At 41.5% G+C, this 17,588-nt stretch overlaps 1 protein-coding gene across 7 annotated transcripts in view; it reads right to left on the bottom strand.

Annotated features, from left to right (window-relative positions):
• Positions 1 to 17,588, bottom strand: part of LOC138165304 (metalloendopeptidase OMA1, mitochondrial-like) — an 80,335-nt gene that overhangs the window by 30,600 nt on the left and 32,147 nt on the right. For 5 of the 7 annotated variants that reach the window (XM_069093485.1, XM_069093486.1, XM_069093481.1 and 2 more), the window contains 4 exons: positions 11,495 to 11,723; positions 6,920 to 7,093; positions 6,706 to 6,813; positions 2,801 to 2,929 (listed from right to left, as the gene is read on the bottom strand). In XM_069093485.1, the coding sequence (XP_068949586.1) occupies positions 2,801 to 2,929; positions 6,706 to 6,813; positions 6,920 to 7,093; positions 11,495 to 11,524 (441 nt within the window). In that variant the 5' untranslated portion in view covers positions 11,525 to 11,723. Of the gene's footprint in view, positions 1 to 2,800; positions 2,930 to 6,705; positions 6,814 to 6,919; positions 7,094 to 10,314; positions 10,453 to 11,494; positions 11,750 to 17,588 lie in introns of those variants that run through there. The other 2 variants (XM_069093483.1, XM_069093487.1) reach the window with 2 other exon arrangements.

Here is a 17,588-nt window from a genome sequence, read left to right as displayed (position 1 = left end):
GCCCTCTGGCAAGGGAGTGGAGATTCAGGTACAGATCCCAGGATCCCACAACACAGCCACCAAGGTCCGGCCAGGTCTGAGATTCTTTTATTCATGAAGCCGTCTACCCTCTTTAAAGGGTCAGTTTAGATACTGGATTTTCCTGTTTATTACTAGTAATAAAAATGCATTCTCACTGAACTGTAGCAAAAATGCTACAGGGGATGCTTGATCAGCATCATATATGAGAGGGCTACAGAGGGAAGGAGGAAGGGCACTGATCTTGGTCACAGAAAGCCTGGGTCCAGGTTCGCTCTCCCAGCCTTAATAGCTGGGCAAGACACAAGCTCAGGGAGCCTTTATCTGTAAAAGATGGATACAGCATTTCTATTACCCACCCCCAGGGTTGGTGAGGGGGCAAAAGACTTAGAACTTTTGAAGTAGCTCAACTCAGCATCAGCCCTGACTTCCCTGCCCCCTTGCAATCAAGTGGTCAGCTGGGTAGAAGGGCACCTCCCCTCTCTCTAGAGACAACCTCCAATGACCAGGTCAGAATCTAGGAACAGATCTCAAGGCCTCCATGACCCGCAGCCTCAGAACCCATCCCATCTTGCCTATTCCTCAATCCGTTAATCCCACCTCACCACTGAAAAACTATACTATCATTTGCTCCCCTCCAGACTGATTTCTTCCATTTAAATTTTATTTTTTTCCCTTCCACTCCCCTCTCCCAACCAATGAAAAAGAAAACTGAAACTGTAACAAACATGTATAGCCAAGCAAAACAAATATTGGCCATGTTGTGTGTGTGTTGTCAATCTGCACCCTAATCCTCTCTGTCAGGAAGTGGGTGGCAGGCTTCTTCATGGGTCCTCTGGAATTATCAAGATAGTAATTTTACAGTTTTAGGAAAATGACAGGTAGTTATCCCTCACATGAATCCCAGGAACCCTTGATTGAAGGGGAGGGGCCTCAAAAACAAAGTGGAAGTCAATCCAACTTTATTTCCCAGAAAGCAGTTTAAATTGTTTAGACTGCAGGATGTTTTCTAGAGAACTTTACTACCCTTGTGAGGTTCTGTGACCTTTTCCTTACTACACAATTCTAATTAAGTCATTAAAAGAAAACAGGAAAAGTCTTCACTATGTTGTGGAGAAAAAAGGTCAAATCAAGCCACTCTGCCTTTGTCCTCGACAGAGCCCGAACTCCAGAGATCGGATCCTACAACCCAACCAAAGGCTGTTCTTTTTTTCCCTTTAAGAGCTTTCAGTAATTATGGACAAAGATAGTGCCATCACATAACATGAATGTATAACAATGTTTGTTGCTCTATTTTGTTACCAATTTATCTCATCGTGGTTTATGCCTCAGATTTGGAACAGCACCCAGATGGCATTCGGATGGGTGTTCCACAAATCATTAAATAAACAAATAACAGATTGTGCCTAAATAGTCAAATCTCCCAGGACAAGGGGAAATATTTAGAGAGAAATGTGAAATAAAATAATCAATCACAGCTAATCAAGCTGTTAAGTGCCCCCAGAACTGAAAGAACTACAAAAGGCAGCTCAGTAATCATAAAGGGCGGCTACTCAATGGAAGATGCTGGACCATAACTATTATTCATGAAAAAAAGAACAAGAGAATGTCCATGTGAATTCAGGGTCTCCTTCCAAGGCCCCAGCCCAAGGCCCAGCCCCTTTACAAAGCAGCGTGGGGAGTGCATGCTCACACAATGACTAGGTGGGACCCCTGACCACAGTCTTCTAAGGACTAAAAGCATTCCATCTTGGATTAAAATGGAACCATCCCTTGGGAGAGCCTTTGCTTCCTTTGGCCTTTTAGATCTCCTTCCCTGCCCTAGCCCCTCGAACTGCTCAGCAAACACCCACATATCTAGACTGTGTCCCAAGTGAACTACAGAGGTATGTTACTTGATTTTTTTAATTTTTTTTTTTTGGCTTTTTGGAGGGCAGTTGGGGTTAAGTGACTTACCCAAGGTCACAAGGCTAGTTTTTGTGTTCCATGTCTGAGGCCAGATCCAAACCCAGGTCCTCCTGACTCCAGGGCCAGTGCTCTACTCACTGAGCCACCCAGCTGCCCCAGATATGTTACTTGATAAAGGTGGCTCTTCCTGGGGATGGGCCTCATCACTGGAGGTCTTTAAAGGGAGGCTGCAAAGCTAACCACCAGGTGGAACATAACAGATCCTTTACTACCAAGGTTTTGGGATTCCATGAGTTCAGAGAAACGACAACGCCAAGCCCAAATGTCCACTAGGCTTTTGCACAAAACCACAGCCCTTCTTTGGCATCCAGTATGACCTTCCCCAGGGTGTGCAGCTAACAGGTTTATCCCCTGGAGCTAAATGGGCAGGGAAGTCTCCAAACTTCACTGGGACGATCAGATGCTGGACACAGAGGCGGTCACTGGACCTACAACTGAAATCTGCCCCCTTGGTGTAGGACACCCCAAGGCCGAGCCCCACTGGCACAGCCTCCAAGAATCTGATTTCCAAGATACAAATTTATGGCCAAGAGACAAAGAGCCTTGAATTCAGTCAGGAGACCTGGATTTAAATTTCATGCTTAACAACTTGGGAAATCCTCAGCTAATCTGAGTCTCAGTTTCTTTACCTATAAAACGAGGGTGTTGAGCTAGGTCCAGCTCTAAATCTATGATGCTTAATAGAAAAAGCCCCTATTTCCTAATGACAAAATGTAAAGGAGGTATCAGGCTCCACTTATCTACAGTAAGATGCCAGTCAAGGCCAATACCACAAGGCACTCTCTGGTTCTAGTCACAGCCCCCCAACTCTTACCTCTTTCAATTTAGACTGGATCCACTGTCCCAAAATGGCCAAGCTATCTCGAGGACAGACTGCCCAAATCATCACGAGGAAAATCAGACCTAGAAAATCCCACAAATGAACCATACTGGCCTTCTCTGCCTGAGAAGAATCAAAACAACAAAATGATTATATTGATACAATATCATATAATCCTAGTAGACAGGCTTCTCTGGGGTCCTAATGGCCACCAAAAAGCAACCATTCTCAGCTAGGGCTGAAGGACAAAGGCAACAAACTTGAAGGAGAAAAGTCTTTTGGCCTTTTCCTTCTTCCATATCCTTATCTCACACATGTACACACAGGCAAATTGAGCCTAGATTCCCATAATGGGAACATGGCGATCATCTATCCAACCTCAAGACGGCCAATTTTAATAAATCTCACATAAAAGTTAAATATTTGAAGGGAGAAAACCTATTTTAACCCAAAAGATTTTTGGTTATTATAGGAAATTAGAATAAAAAGTTTATACCATAAAGATCATAATGCCTATACATGCCATAAAATTATATGTGCTTATATACATACATTTTTACTAAATACCAAATACTAGTTAATATCTGAAGTGGGAGAGAACAATTAGCAACTTCATGCTTAGGTTTATATTCCTACTTCCAAAGGTAACTATTCATTTGCTTAAATTAAGCTTTTTGATCTTGTCTAAGGTTACTGAGAAATGGAAAATATATTTACATTTCTTGAAGTGTGCCTTAATTTCAGTCTTAGATTTCACACAGGGGAACGAAGTTCAGCCATTTGCTTCTAACAAAAATTACTGCAAAATGTTTTACTTAAGTATCAGTGACCTTTGTGAATTAAAGGGTAAGCCTGAATTCCAATTGTCGAGATGCTCATTTTCTGCCCTGCCGCAAAGAGCACAGGTGTCCAATAAATAGCTATTGCTGAGGATTGGATGTGGATCTCATTAGTCACAGCATGGCTAAAACAGTCAGGAGACCTAAGCTGCCTCCTTCTCAGCAGCCCCTCCTGAGGTCCCAGGGCATGGACACAGCCCAGGTTGCTAACTGCTCTCACCCTCTCTACAGGAGTCTCCATAACCTTTGTGAGTGGCATGGCTGGGTGATCAGCCTCTCCATACTTCACCAAGACACTTCTTAGACCATAAACACCTTGCTGCTGGACCCATAAATGACACCTTTCTGGCCTGCTAACATATATGGTCTTTGAGACCCCAGGGTCACCCCCTCCCATGATCAGGCTTTTAGAACTTAAGCCAAAGAAGCCAGAGAAACTCTTGCTAAATACAGAGGAATGTTTAAACACAAATGCAGGCATGCATTGTGTAGAATTAGGTAATTCCTTTAACTCAAGTGATAAAAAATGAAAAAGCAGGGAGGGAAGAGAGAGTCAGTGTGACACAGGAGACTGGGCTTGCAGCCAAGAAGAGCTGAATTCAAATCTTGCTTCAGACACTTACTAGCTGTGTGACCCTGGGCAAGTCCCTTCATCTCTGTGAAGCCCAGGTTTCATGTATGTCAGATAAAAACTGCGAGCATTACCTCCCAGGACACTAGGGAGAATCAAATGATATAAGAGACACAAAGCACTTTGCAAATCTTAAAGTGCTCTATAAATGTAAGGTAGCATTATCATCATCATTATTAAATTAAAAACTGAGTATCAAAAAGAAAAACTTTAAAGAATTGGCAACATTTGAGAAATGTGCAAAAGAAACATTAATATTCTCAGTCTTCAAAGGTGTTATTTGCTCTCTGACGTCTCATGTAATGACTGTAACTGTTCCTTTCTTGACTGATGCACCACGACAGGGATCATGGCAATGTGCTCAGCAGGAGGCAGTGGACACCATACTGGACAGATGCAGTGCATGTTAGGGTGCTTCCAAAGGGACGGACGACCGAGATTGAGGGAGCTGTTATGAAGCAGCAACAATGGACCTGGCAACATAGGCTCCACAGCCTCGAATAAGAGAGCGAGGAACCAAAGTGCGCCTCCCAGAGCGCTCCATCCAGGAGTCTGCGGGATCCTGAGCTCGCTAACACAGCAGAGGAAGAAAGGAAATGCAACGCCTTCAGCTTTGTGAAGTGAATAGCTTGACCACCTGCCTTTAAATTCTATGAAAGAAATGGAGATTGAGGTTAATCGAAGAGATGTGCAGCCATTAACACTCTTCTGGACAGAAGGAACAACTCCCAGCTCCTCAGCAATGCTAATAAGCCAGTGTCAGGGACAGCCTCCAGTCAGCTGCTTGGCCTGTGTGCTGAAGTGTGAGCGCAGCTTGGACTCTGGAGAAGCTGGTGCTCCTTCCAACAAAGACTGGGGGAGTCATTTCAGTTCAAGACTAACATGGCCAGAGTATCTGCACACCAAACAGGCAACTGAGGTCAGAGAAAAAAGCACTTGGGAGAGACGGAACCGAGCCTGGAAAAGGGATGTAAAAACGTTACAAAGAAGGGATACTCTGCTTTTCAGCTCCTGCCATTTTCTCTTAATCTAGGTAAAACATAATGAAAATAAACATATAAGGAAGAAAAACTTATGCCAGCTTCATGGGGGAAAAAAAGCATAGACTTTGAGCAAGGATTCGCAGTATGGCTCTGGTATTCACACCTGTGCGGCCTGAGACAGATAGATCCCTGGCCATCCCCCATAAGCTTCCTTTCCCACTTGGCCCCAGGGACAAGATCATTCTGCCATCCCTCAAGCAGGACTCGGAGAAAACATCAGCAGCATTAACACCTGGATGCACAAATAAAGCTTCAAAATGCGCCCTCCATTTGTTCTGAGCATGGAGAATGAAGCCCTCCAGACACAGGCACTCGCTTCCAGGCTCCTGATGACACTGTCTGAACCAAAGCACTGAGCAATTGCCCGGGTCAGAGAGCATCTGTCAAGGAAATGACGGAGATGACGACTCCCCAGATAAGTGGAACATGCCAGCTATTTACAGACATGCCGCCACTTCTCTCATCCGGGTTCAGTAGATGGATTCTCTTATTATTGAACACTCCCTTGGAGGAGTCCAAAAACTTCCCTAGAAAAAGGACCGGTTGTGACGGTGTAGCCCTCTGAGGCCAGTTCCCAGGTGCAGAGGAGGCTGGCCTTCATGTGGGGGATGGACTTTGCGACAGTGGCATCTCTCCCCTTCAGCTTCTCCCTTGGCTTTCTTTTCAGAGGCTAACTGCCTGTACACCAGCATGAGCTGGAAGGTAGAAGGGGGTGGAACATTTACTCTATCATCAGATATTTTCAAAGCATGGATTAATTTTACTGAGCAACGAGTTGCAGCTGCAAAAAGGGAAACTGAAGCCTAATGTCAGGAGAAAATCTCCAACAATCTTGATGACAAGCGCTGTCCCAAAGTGGAGGAGACCGCCCCAGGGGACGGCGGATTTCTCTCCCCAGAAGTCTTCTGGCAAAGCCAACACTCACTTGTCAGGGACCATGTATTTATGGAGAGTGGGGATGGTTGGACTCAATGGCCTTCAAGGTCCCCTTCACCCCTACAATGCTACTGTTCTGTGAAGTACTGAGAACTAAAAGTTAGAAGTGATAATGCCAAATAACTGTCAGCTTCCTCACAGTGGTCCAGCATCTGCAGAACTTAAAGAGAGAGAAGGGACCTTAGTAAGAACCCAGCCCAAGTCCCTCCTTCTGCAGAGGAGGAGACAGGCGGGGGGAGGGGGGGAGGGAGGGTGATGTAGCCTCGGCCTGACACCACTCCTGGCGCTCTGCCCGCCATCCCACACAGTCTTCTCTTGCCACAGTTTCTTAGATGGCAGAATATAACTCGTTCTGTTTTACTATTCCCTCCATGAAAAAAAAATTAGCATAAAAACATTCTACACTTTCAGGGCAATTAATTCGTGGGGACGACGATGAACAATACTTACAGCATGTCCCAGCACTGCATGAGCGATCTCATGGCCCAAAAGGAAAGTCAACTGGTGAACATCAGAGACCGCCTCGAGGAGCCCAGTGAAAACAAACACCTGCCCATACTGCACACACAAAAGAGAAAGCAACCAGACCATGAGCTCAGAACAGAGAAAGAGAAAACAGGTCACCAACCTAACGATGAAATCTAACTGGAAGAAATGGACTTACAGGAAGAACAAAGGCATTTATGCTGGGCCTATCCACCACGTGAATAATCCACTTGAACTCCGGGATGCCCGGGATGTCTTTGTTGCTTTCTACCAGATGCTGCAAAACTTTTTTCACGGCCAAGTACCTGGGATCTTTCTCAGTCAGCAGGTCATTTTTAAATTCTTCCATCCACTACATGATTAACAAAGAAAAGGGGTTGTAATTTTAGACATTTTTAATACTATAAACAGTTCAAAGTGTTTTATGGGAAAAGATCTTGCTGCCAACAATCCAATATTTTAATTCTACATTTTAAAATGTATGCAAAGATCTACATATATTAAATCACAGTTCTAAATTCTTGAAATTTGAATTATTCATGTTAAATTAATATACTTCATTATCTTGAACAACTGTTAATGATTAAGATTTTTTATCTGAATCATTTTAAATTAAAATGAAATTCATCTTTTTTTATTTATGCATATAAAACAAGAAACACATTTAAGTGGTTTTTTATTCTGCTAACTGTAAAATAATGTATGAAATGAAACTTTGTATGGAGAAAACATTTTGTCATCAGGAGAAAAACGAGTATCATGGAGAAAAGTGAAACACAGAAGATAATTATTTTTATGGCTCAGTGGACTGAAAATACACTGAACCTAACCGGGTTTGGGGGAGGAGAAGAGGGATCCCTAAATGTATCATTAATTTAAAGTTTTATTCACACACACTGACGGAAGATTATTGAAATTTCAGCATTAATAGATGTGCCATTTTCTCCCCAGGTTTCTGATGAAGTACCACCGTGATTAAAAACACTTCCTTTCTTCCATAAAGCTGGATAAGAGTTTACTTTGATAGAATTCAGAATACTTGGGGCAAATAATTTTATCTATTTAAGACATTAAATATTTACGAATAGTATTTACGAATTTTCATTTCATATACATATATTTTCAAAATTTTCCCCTAACATGCCACATTTTTAAATGCGTGGTTTATTTTTTTTTTAAGTAATCTTGGGGGGAGGCTAGGGGGCACAATGAATACAGCACCGGCTCTGGAGTCAAAAGGACCTGGGTTCAAATCTAGTCTCAGCCACTTAACACTTATTAGCCTTGCGACCTTGGGCAAGTCATTTAATCCCAACTGCCCTGGCCTCCCCACTCCAAAAAGCAAAAACAAAACAAAATTAAAAAGTAATCTTTGCATAGTCATAAAAATACTTTAAACCTCCTTCTCCCTTCCCTCCCCCCCCAAAAAAAAAAACCCAACAGTAACTATTTCAAATTTGAGCAAACTTTATGGTTTGGGGGCTTTTTTCTTAATAATGAATATATTTTATTTCACAAATATTCTGGAAAGAAATAAAGGAAGCCTATTAAAAATAATGCACAGTTACTTGTAACAGCTTATCTCAGGGTATGACATATGTTAAAACACAGAATAAATAAGGCAATTATATTAACCTGGTTTCAAGTAGGTATTCAAATGAAATTACCATTACTGGGAGAAAAGCTCTCCAGCACTAAATACAATGTTAGCACCTTAGAACTTTATGATAATGTTCTCTCACAGGCAGTCATGTTTGGTTTCTCTAATCAGTCCTTGGGACACCGTTAAAGAAATTTCACTGTGAGAAAAAACATTAGAATATAAAGCAGCACCAGTTAAATTACATTCAAAAACCACTTTCAGTCCAGAAACTAGTCAACACCATATCATTCATAATACCATTTGACTGGTAGTTAGTAATGGTCTAAATGTTCCTTATTTAGTATATAACTACTGAATTATACATAAATTAATAAACTAAACATGAAATTAAATGTCACAAATGACTGTGGAGTAGCTTATGTCAGCCAGTCTTTCGGGTTAATGCCTTTCCTTATCTACACCTCCTACTTTAAGGGGCCATGATTTCATCAACACCATTATTTCATCAGATCCCCTGAAATCAAGATGGCAGCCATGCAAGGCCCCGGGGTTTTAGAGCTGCTGCTATGGGCAAGATAACTCATTACAAAGTCAATAGACAACTTTGTAATAATCTGCCTCCCAAACTTACTTAGCCTGCCTGGTTTTCAGACAGCAATGTCTGTCTTATGCTTTCATAGACCATCTCCATGAGCAGCTAGGATGGAGAAAAAAAATAGATCTCCTGGAGCCAACCTTCAAGCAAAGAGCTTCTCCAAATGCAGCCAGACAGTCCCTCAGAGAACAGACCTACACAGCTGGTTGCTGCCAGATGTAATCATGTCACTCACCTATTCAAGAATTTCCAAGGACTCCTTTGAGACTTTTAAAACCCTTCACAAACTGGCTCTAACAGATGACTTCAGCTGACCTTTCCAGGCTTTGAGCACATTATTATCCTAGGTTTCAGCCAAACTGGCCTATCTGCTATTCCCTCTATGAGACATTCCATGCCCTATCTTCACCTCTGCACAAGTCCTCCAGGCCTAGAATATACTTTTTCCTCACTTCCTCCTCCTAGAAAGCCTGTCTTCCTGCAAAGTTCAACTCAAGGTCTGGCTCCTACACAAAGCATACTCTGATCCCCCCAGGAGATCTCCTTTGAATTTGGACTTTTGGCCCAGATATGCCCTGCCCAGTTGGTGCAATCTGGCCACATTTCCAGTCTTTGTTCCCTTTAAGCACGTTCCTATAAGTATGAACAGGACTGTAATTTTAGGGTCCAAGAACGATGATAATTTTACTGTCCTTAATGGTAGAAATATTTTGTTACAGTAACTTTACAGATCTTTTCCATTTTTCTTCTGTTTGTTATGATTTTGGTTTTTTTGGATCTTTTGTTAAACTTTCTCTAATCTGGTTTTACTTCCTATTGCACCTCCTTGCTTTATGAAAAAATACTATTTATAATTTTCTGTCCTTTGTAAAATTTTACTAACTAGTTTATATTCAAAACCAGTGTTAACTTTGGCCTCAATCTTTCTCTGATTGGCAGATAAGTGAAATATCTGATTATTAAAATGTTTTCTGGGCTTTTATGATCTTCTAACAGGGTAGTGGTAATAAATGACTATGACACAATACTATGGGTATGAATATTTTACTGATGATAAAACCAGCTCATAGAGAAGGAGCAAGATGCCCAAGATCACATAGCCAGCAAATATCAGAAGCCACAAGTGAACTCTAGTCTCTTTTCTTTTCATACCAGAATGGATCTTTAATGAGAGCTCCTCACTTGCAACTATAGAATACATATTTTAGGTTTATTAGAGGTAGGAAAAGCAAATGCCACATCAACCTAACACAGGCCCCTCTTAACCCAACTTCACAAAACTTAATCCAATTGAACAAACAAGTATTAATTACCTACAATGTCCAAGAGGATGGACACTGGTAATACAAAATATAAAAGTGAAATAACCCCTCACCTCAAGAATTTAGACTCCAAGGGGAGGCCAGCTGGCTCAGCGAGTAAGAGCACCGGCCCCAGTGTCGGGATGATCTGGAGATCTAATCCGGGCTTAGATACTTAGCACCACACGCTGAAATAACTGGCCGTGTATCTTGAGCAAGTTACTTAACCCCAATTGCTTTAAAAAAAAAAAAAAGAATTTAGACTCCAGTAGGAATAAGTCTACATAGACTACAAAGTGTCCTAAAAACATGTATAAGTATGATATGAGAACACCAGCACAAGCGAAATCCTAGAGATGAGGGGCCTGACTCCAGAGAAGCAGCAAAGGCTCTGGGAGAGCTCCCAGCCCTTAGGCAGCGCTGGACTGGGAGAGAGGAGAATTCACCCAAATATTTAGTAGCTGAGTAACTCTGGGGGCTGGGGTTTCATCAGCTGCAACCATTGGCACAGAACCTACCTCAGGACTGTTCTAAGGATCAAACAAATCAATGGATGGAATGAGCCTGGCACACTCTACCAGTGCATGCTCCCGTTCTCCTTGTTCATCCATTAGACTGCCTCCGATTAGACTACAAGCATATCTGAAGACCTGAAGACCTTTCAACAAATTCTGTCATCACTGAGGGCAGGAGGATGGGCCCCACTAACCACTGTGAGCTCACAGCATCCCCAAGTGAGTCATGTACACAGTACATGGTCCCAAAGTATCAGTGAAGTGACTCAAAACAGACTTTTTTAAACACAGTATGGAAGTCTGTGCTTCTCCAGAAACACAAGCCTCTTCTTTAAAATACTTTCCCACTGAGAAATGGGGAATTCTTGTTTGTATCAACCTTATCCACCTTTAATATACATCCGAGAAAGTTTTAATTCTTTGCATTCAACTCCCTAGGATACAATGACAACACCCAGAGACCTAACTAAGGTTTCTAAAAACCAGGATCATTTTTTTCCAACATCAACAGAGAAATCAACATATTTTATTCTGCAACTGCTTGGGAGGATGGAAATGCAGCTTCAGAACTGGCAAACACAAGCAACGAGGTCCCCGCCCAGGCCTGCAAGCTCCATGCCACATCTCTGGGTTCCAAGGCTGACCCATCCCTCACATAGGTCCTTGCTCACTCACTTTAAACGAAAGGCTACATCAGGAACATTTGGAAAAGAGAACTGTCGCTATTTTTACTACTTACTGAATCATATTCCATTTGCGACAACATCATGAATTGCTCCTTCCCCAACACTAGCAACTTTTTTCGTCCTGTGACTGGACTCTCCTCCAGATGAGTAAAATAAAAGATGACAAACAGCACTCCCAAACTACTCAAGCCCAGGAACAATTTCCATTGATTCTTCTTCACGCTTTCTTTAAATAGTTCTTTCTTGTTGGGAGGAAGGGTCTGCCACCATTTCCTTATGCCCCTGTTGGAAAGGAAAAAAATGACAAACTGCAGAGAATAAATAGCATCAAATATACCAAGTAAAGACCAAACACTTTTCGTGAGAACACACACATTCAGGAGATCTCCTTCAGTTATTTTTCGTACCTCATTTCTCTACAGTGATTACTCATCTTACAAAGCTCTTGACTAAAAGATAACAAAGAGCCAAATAACACATGATGACACCATTAAATCTTATCCTAGATTGAAATTCTTCAGTTATTCTCAAGCAATCCTAGTTTATTAAGAACTGGATCGTGAATCTCAGATCAGTTCAGGTTCTGGGAAACCGTTCCTGAATCAGAGACTGCCAAACATCTGGGTGGTTTCATATCTTCCTTCAATCTATGCACATGGGCAAAGCCTCAGCACAGATGCCATACAGGAGCCCTAAAACTCACTAATACATTCAGTGTAAGGTTCCTAACTCTTTGAAAAAGGATAAGTTTTCGAGGGCGGCTAGATGGCACAGTGAGTAAAGTGCCGGCATCAGAGTCAGGAGGACCCAAGTTCCATTCCAGCCTCAGACACTTAACACCCACACAAAAAAACTAGCCGTGTAACCTTGGGCAAGTTATTTAATCCCAACTGCCCTCCAAAAAAAAAAAGGCAAAACAAAAAAAGAAAAGAAATTTAAAAAAAAGAAAAAGGATAAGTTTTGTTCCACAATCTGCTTAAAAAGTGGAGACAACAAAAATCAGACAGACACCTATTACATACAAGGAGAAAGGGTCATTTTCCAGGCATCATGATTCCAAAAAAGGTCCATGAGACTTGTTTTCTATTGTAATGCATAAAAAGTTTCAATATTCCCTAAAAATGCATTTCTAAAATTACAAAGTAAATAGGAAAGTGCAGAATAGTCACTATAAAACCTAAAAAAATTCATTTTACAAATAATCTTTTATAATCATCCCTGTCTCAAGTCTTTCCCTATGACAATCCATTTTTCACTTAGTTGCAAAGTGATTTTCCTGAAGCATCTGTTCACATCACATCCTCCTCTCCCCATAACAAACTACAGAGGCTCTCTATTAGCTCTCAGATTTCTCTCACTGATATTTGAATCTCTTGCTCCTCCTTCCTTTTCAATCTTTTCACGCTTGCGCTTACATTCTGTGTTCTGGTCACATTGGCCTTTGTACTCTCTATTCTGCACCCGTGTCTATACCTTGGCAGTGGCTGTCCTTGGGCCTGGAACATTTTTCTTCTTCACAGCTGACTCTCTTCCTCCAAGACTCAGCTCAATGCCTCTTTCCTCATGAAGTCTTTGCTAATGCTCCCAGCAGCTAAGTATCCTCCCTCCCAAAAAGACCTTATTATACATTCTGTACATATTCTGTGTAAACTCACACAGGCATTTGTTATCACCCCCATTAGACTATAAGCTCCTAATCTGAATCTTACAACATATTCCACACTCAGTTTAAAATGGATTCATACCTTGAATATTAAAAATCACACCATAAAAAAATCAGAGGAGAAACAGATGACAGACATGGGTAAGGAGTGAATTCCTAACCAAATGAAGGAGAGAGGTGCTTAGAAAACATGATATAGGTAATTTTGAGCATGTGAAATTGAAAGGCCTTTGCATAAACAAACTAATGAAACAAGGAAGGATAAAAAAGGGAAATGTTCAGCTGGGGCAATCTTTGTGTCAAATATTTTTGATAAGGTCTGATACCCAAGATATCGAGACTAAAAGAGAAAAACATGAGCAAAATTCATTCTCCAAAAGATAACTGGTCAAAGGATATTCAGTTTACAAAAGAAGAAATGCAAACTATTAACAACCATATGAAAGAACTTTCTAAAGTCATGTCAAAATCAAATAGAAACAGGGGTCACTAGGCCATAAATAAGGACCCTTTGTAGGCGACACATTGACTTAGGAAATCACATATTTATATTAGCTTTGTTTTATTATATGGTGGCTCATTTTGTTAAATGTTTCCCAATTATGTTTTAATCTGGTTTGGGCGGCACCAGGAGTATTGTGCACCATATGTTTGACACCTCTGTTCTAACTTACTAATAATATGAGAAATGCAAATTAAAACAACCTCGAGGTTTCACCTCAGAGCCAGCAAAGTGACAAAGATGATACAATATGGGAACGGTTCATTTGGAGGGGTAGTGGAAAGACAGGGACATGAATACATTACTAATGCAGCTGTAAAGTCATCCAACCATTGGAATTGTAGGAGAAAAATAAAAGTGCCCAAAGCATCCATATGCTTTGATCCAGAGATTTCACTGTTAGGGATATAAACCAGGGAGATCAATGATAAAAAGAAAGGCCACATAAATATCTAACAATGGACAGCAGCACTTTCTGTGGTAGCCAAGGACTCAAAGATGGGAGACCATGACTGGAGTATGACAAATAAAATCAGCCTTTGATGGCGTGTAGCTTAGTTTTAGGGAATTTTTTCCCTCCTTCCTCTTTTTTGTTATTCTTTCTTATAAAGGACGGTTCTCTTGGAGTGGGTGAGACGCAAGAGGATATGCAGGTGATATAAAAACAAAAGATATCAATAAAAAATATTTGATTTTCTTTTCAAGTTTTGCTTTTGTCTTTGTATCCCCAGCACTTAGAACAAAGCTTCACACCTAAGCAGTAAATAAATGCTTTAGTTTGTGTGCCTGGTCTTGCCAGGTAGGTACAATACATAGCTATACTTGACAAGTCTTTATATGAAGGATTTGAGTGGATATGGTGTAAATCTTATTTTGAAGGACATCTATAATACATTTTGAAATAAATCAAATAAATCTCATACATATCAGAAAATTATGAGTCTACAAATGACATCTACATTTTCTTTCTTTAAAAAAGTTTCCCAGTATTTCTAACCTAGTAGATGCTAGAATTAAGTTCTTTCTTTCCCTGCTATCGGTCTTACTTGACTAAGCAAATACTGGTTTTGACATTCCTGTTTCCAATGTCCTTGAAATTAATGTGACATTGCATATTACTAGACATTCACATACAGCTCTGGAAATTAGGTTGGCTTCTCTCCTCTGCCTCTAATGGTGGAATACATATCATAAACCAAAACATAAAAAAGGAACAAAGCTTCATGTTATTGAGAAAGAACCAATGATTCCCACTTTTGTGACATAATGTTTTCTGAGAACACACAAGTGAATGGAGTATGTACTTATTTCCTTAAGGATTTTCAACCAAGCTTTTAATGGAAAAATGCTAAACTGTCAGTTTTACTTCCCTGTATATTATGACTGATGCTTCTGAACAGAGATGCAAGCCATCGTTGCTGATGCTCACGGAGCCATGGCACTCATGCATTCTGATCAAATATCCATGAAAACTTCCAAATGAGTGAGTGAAGACAGCAAGAAAAAAGCCCAGAGGTTTACTAGGCATTGTGAAATTACTGTAAGATGGCAAAAACTGGGACTTCTCTGTCCTGGCATCTCACACCCCCAGACTCACAGACAACAGTGGAGTAGTCAAAATATCCCTTCCAAGTATTCCTTCCATCTTGCCCAGCTTCGCTAATCACCTTCTCCTCTTTTGAGATTCATGCAATTTATCACTCAAATCACACCCTTTTGGCTCTTTACCACCTTCCTTCCTTCCTCAATGACTTCAGCGCCTGGTTCACAGTCTTTCTCTCATCTTCATTTCCCGTCCTAATATTTGGGGACCCCCTCAAACGCCCTAACTTCTCCCACAACCAACTCCACTACGTGTCAGCTACAAAGATGGCCATACCCTTCACTTTGCCATCACTCACAGTGTTCTACTTTATGTTAATGACATCTGAAATCCTTTTACCTGATAATCATTTTTCATCCCATTTTTCTCTTGCCTTACAACACTCCCCCAACCTTGTCCTTTGTCCCCACCATGATGCCCAATCTGTCTATCCCTCTGTTCTTTCCCTCACTATCAACACTGCACTGGCTACTTGTCTGCCATTCTCCTTTGGCCCCTTGGTTAGCCACCTCAACTCCACACCATTCCATCCAGGATTCCCTCCACCTTTGTGCTACTGTCAATCACACCTGGTCAAGTCCTAACACTGGATTACAGGCACCATTTACTTCTTGATTCCTTAAAAATAAAGGAAATCACAAAACTGCTAACTAGGCCCTCCAAAAACTTCTATAATCTGACTTCAACTAGGCCCTCATTCTAGCAAACATTCTATTCCTCCCAAACAGATCTGCTAGCCCATTCTCCACAGCAGCTTTTCCAAACCTATTCATCTCTCCTCTAGCCCTGCCATCTCAGCTGAGGCAGCCCTGCCCAGAGAGCCTGCCCCCTCCCCACTCTCTCTCACATACTTGTATTTCTATCCCCACTATCTCCCCATTCATTCCAGTCTCAGACAAAAGGCAGACTTCTATGGCCAAGGCAGACGCCAAGGCAAAATCTGTCTTTGAACCAATCCAGCCTCAACTTCCCCAGCCAAGTGCTGCCACTCCTATCTCCACCTTTTCTTAGGATTACTCTCTCCCAGAGTCCCACATGTAGGCCAAGCGCTCTCCAGCCTTCCAAATCTCTCCCTTGATCCAAACATTCCTACTGGCATGTTTCTTCTTCCCTTCCTAGCTAAACTCCCTAGGAAAGCCATCTATCCACACAAGGTTCAGTGAAACCTGGGAAGGCTTGTATGAAGTGATACTGAGTAAAGTGGGTGGACAGAAGGAGAACAATTTATATAATAACAACCCTATAAAAGCAAATAGCTTAGAGAGACTTAAGATCTCTGACTAACACAATGACCAACCATGATTTCATAGACTGATGATGAAACCTGCCACCTGGAAAAGAGATGATGGGGGGCGGCCAGGTAGCACAGCGAGTAAGATCACCGGCTCCAGTGTTGAGAAGACCTGGAGATCGAATCCCGGGCTCAGACATTTAGCACCCACCCAGAAACACCTGGCTGTGTAACCTTGAGCAAGTTACTTAACCCCGATTGCTTAAAAAAAAAGGGGGGGGGAGGGAAAAGAGATGATGGACTCAGTAAAGAACAAGACAGGTTTTTCTGAAATGGCCAATGTGGGAATCTTCCTGGCCGTGTTATTCCTTACAAGGATTTTGTTTTTTTGTTGTTTCCTCCCAACGCAGGGGAGAAAATGTGTTTTTATTTTCTAAAAGTCAGATTTAATTAAAAAGCCATCAGTGCCTGCACCTCCTCTCCTCACTCACCTCTTAAGCCCTATGCAGTCCAGCTTCCCATTTCATCAATGAAATGTAATTGTCCTTTCCAAAGTTGCCAACAATCTCGTAATTTCCAAATGTAACAGTCTTTTCTCAATCTTGAATTTCTTTTATCTTTCCGTAACATCTGACACTGTCAATAAATCACTAGCCTACTGCATACCTGGCACTGTGCTAAGCACTGGGGATACCGAGGAAGCAAAATACAATTCCTGCCTTCAAGAAGCTTACAATCTAATGGGGAAGATCATCTGTAAATATGCGCAAAGTAAGCTATATATAGCATAAATGGGAAATAATTAACAGAGGAAAAGTACTACAATTAAGAACAGTTGCAGAAGGCTTTAGTAAAAAAAGGATTTTAGCTGGGACTTAAAGGAAGCCAGGGGGGTCAGTAGCTGAAGCCGTGGAGGGAGAGCGTTCTAGGCATGAGGGACAGTTAGAGAAAATGCCCAGAGCCAAGGGATGGAGGGTCTTGTTTGAGACACAGCCAGGAGGCCAATGTTCCTTATTCAGAGTCTGTGTCAGGGAATAAGGTGTAAAGTAGGAGGGGGCTATGTTAGGAAAGGATAAATGCTAAACAGAGGATTTTGTAACTGATCCTGGAGGCAATAAGAAGCCACCGGAGTTTATTGGGGCTGGGGC

Source organism: Petaurus breviceps, unplaced genomic scaffold, assembly GCF_028583685.1.
Source record: "Petaurus breviceps papuanus isolate PSGF00001 unplaced genomic scaffold, PetGlider_PUasm1.0 208, whole genome shotgun sequence".
NCBI classification, from domain to species: Eukaryota; Metazoa; Chordata; class Mammalia; order Diprotodontia; family Petauridae; genus Petaurus; species Petaurus breviceps.
Note: the sequence above shows the minus strand (reverse complement) of the source record. Positions and strands in the feature narration are given on the sequence as shown.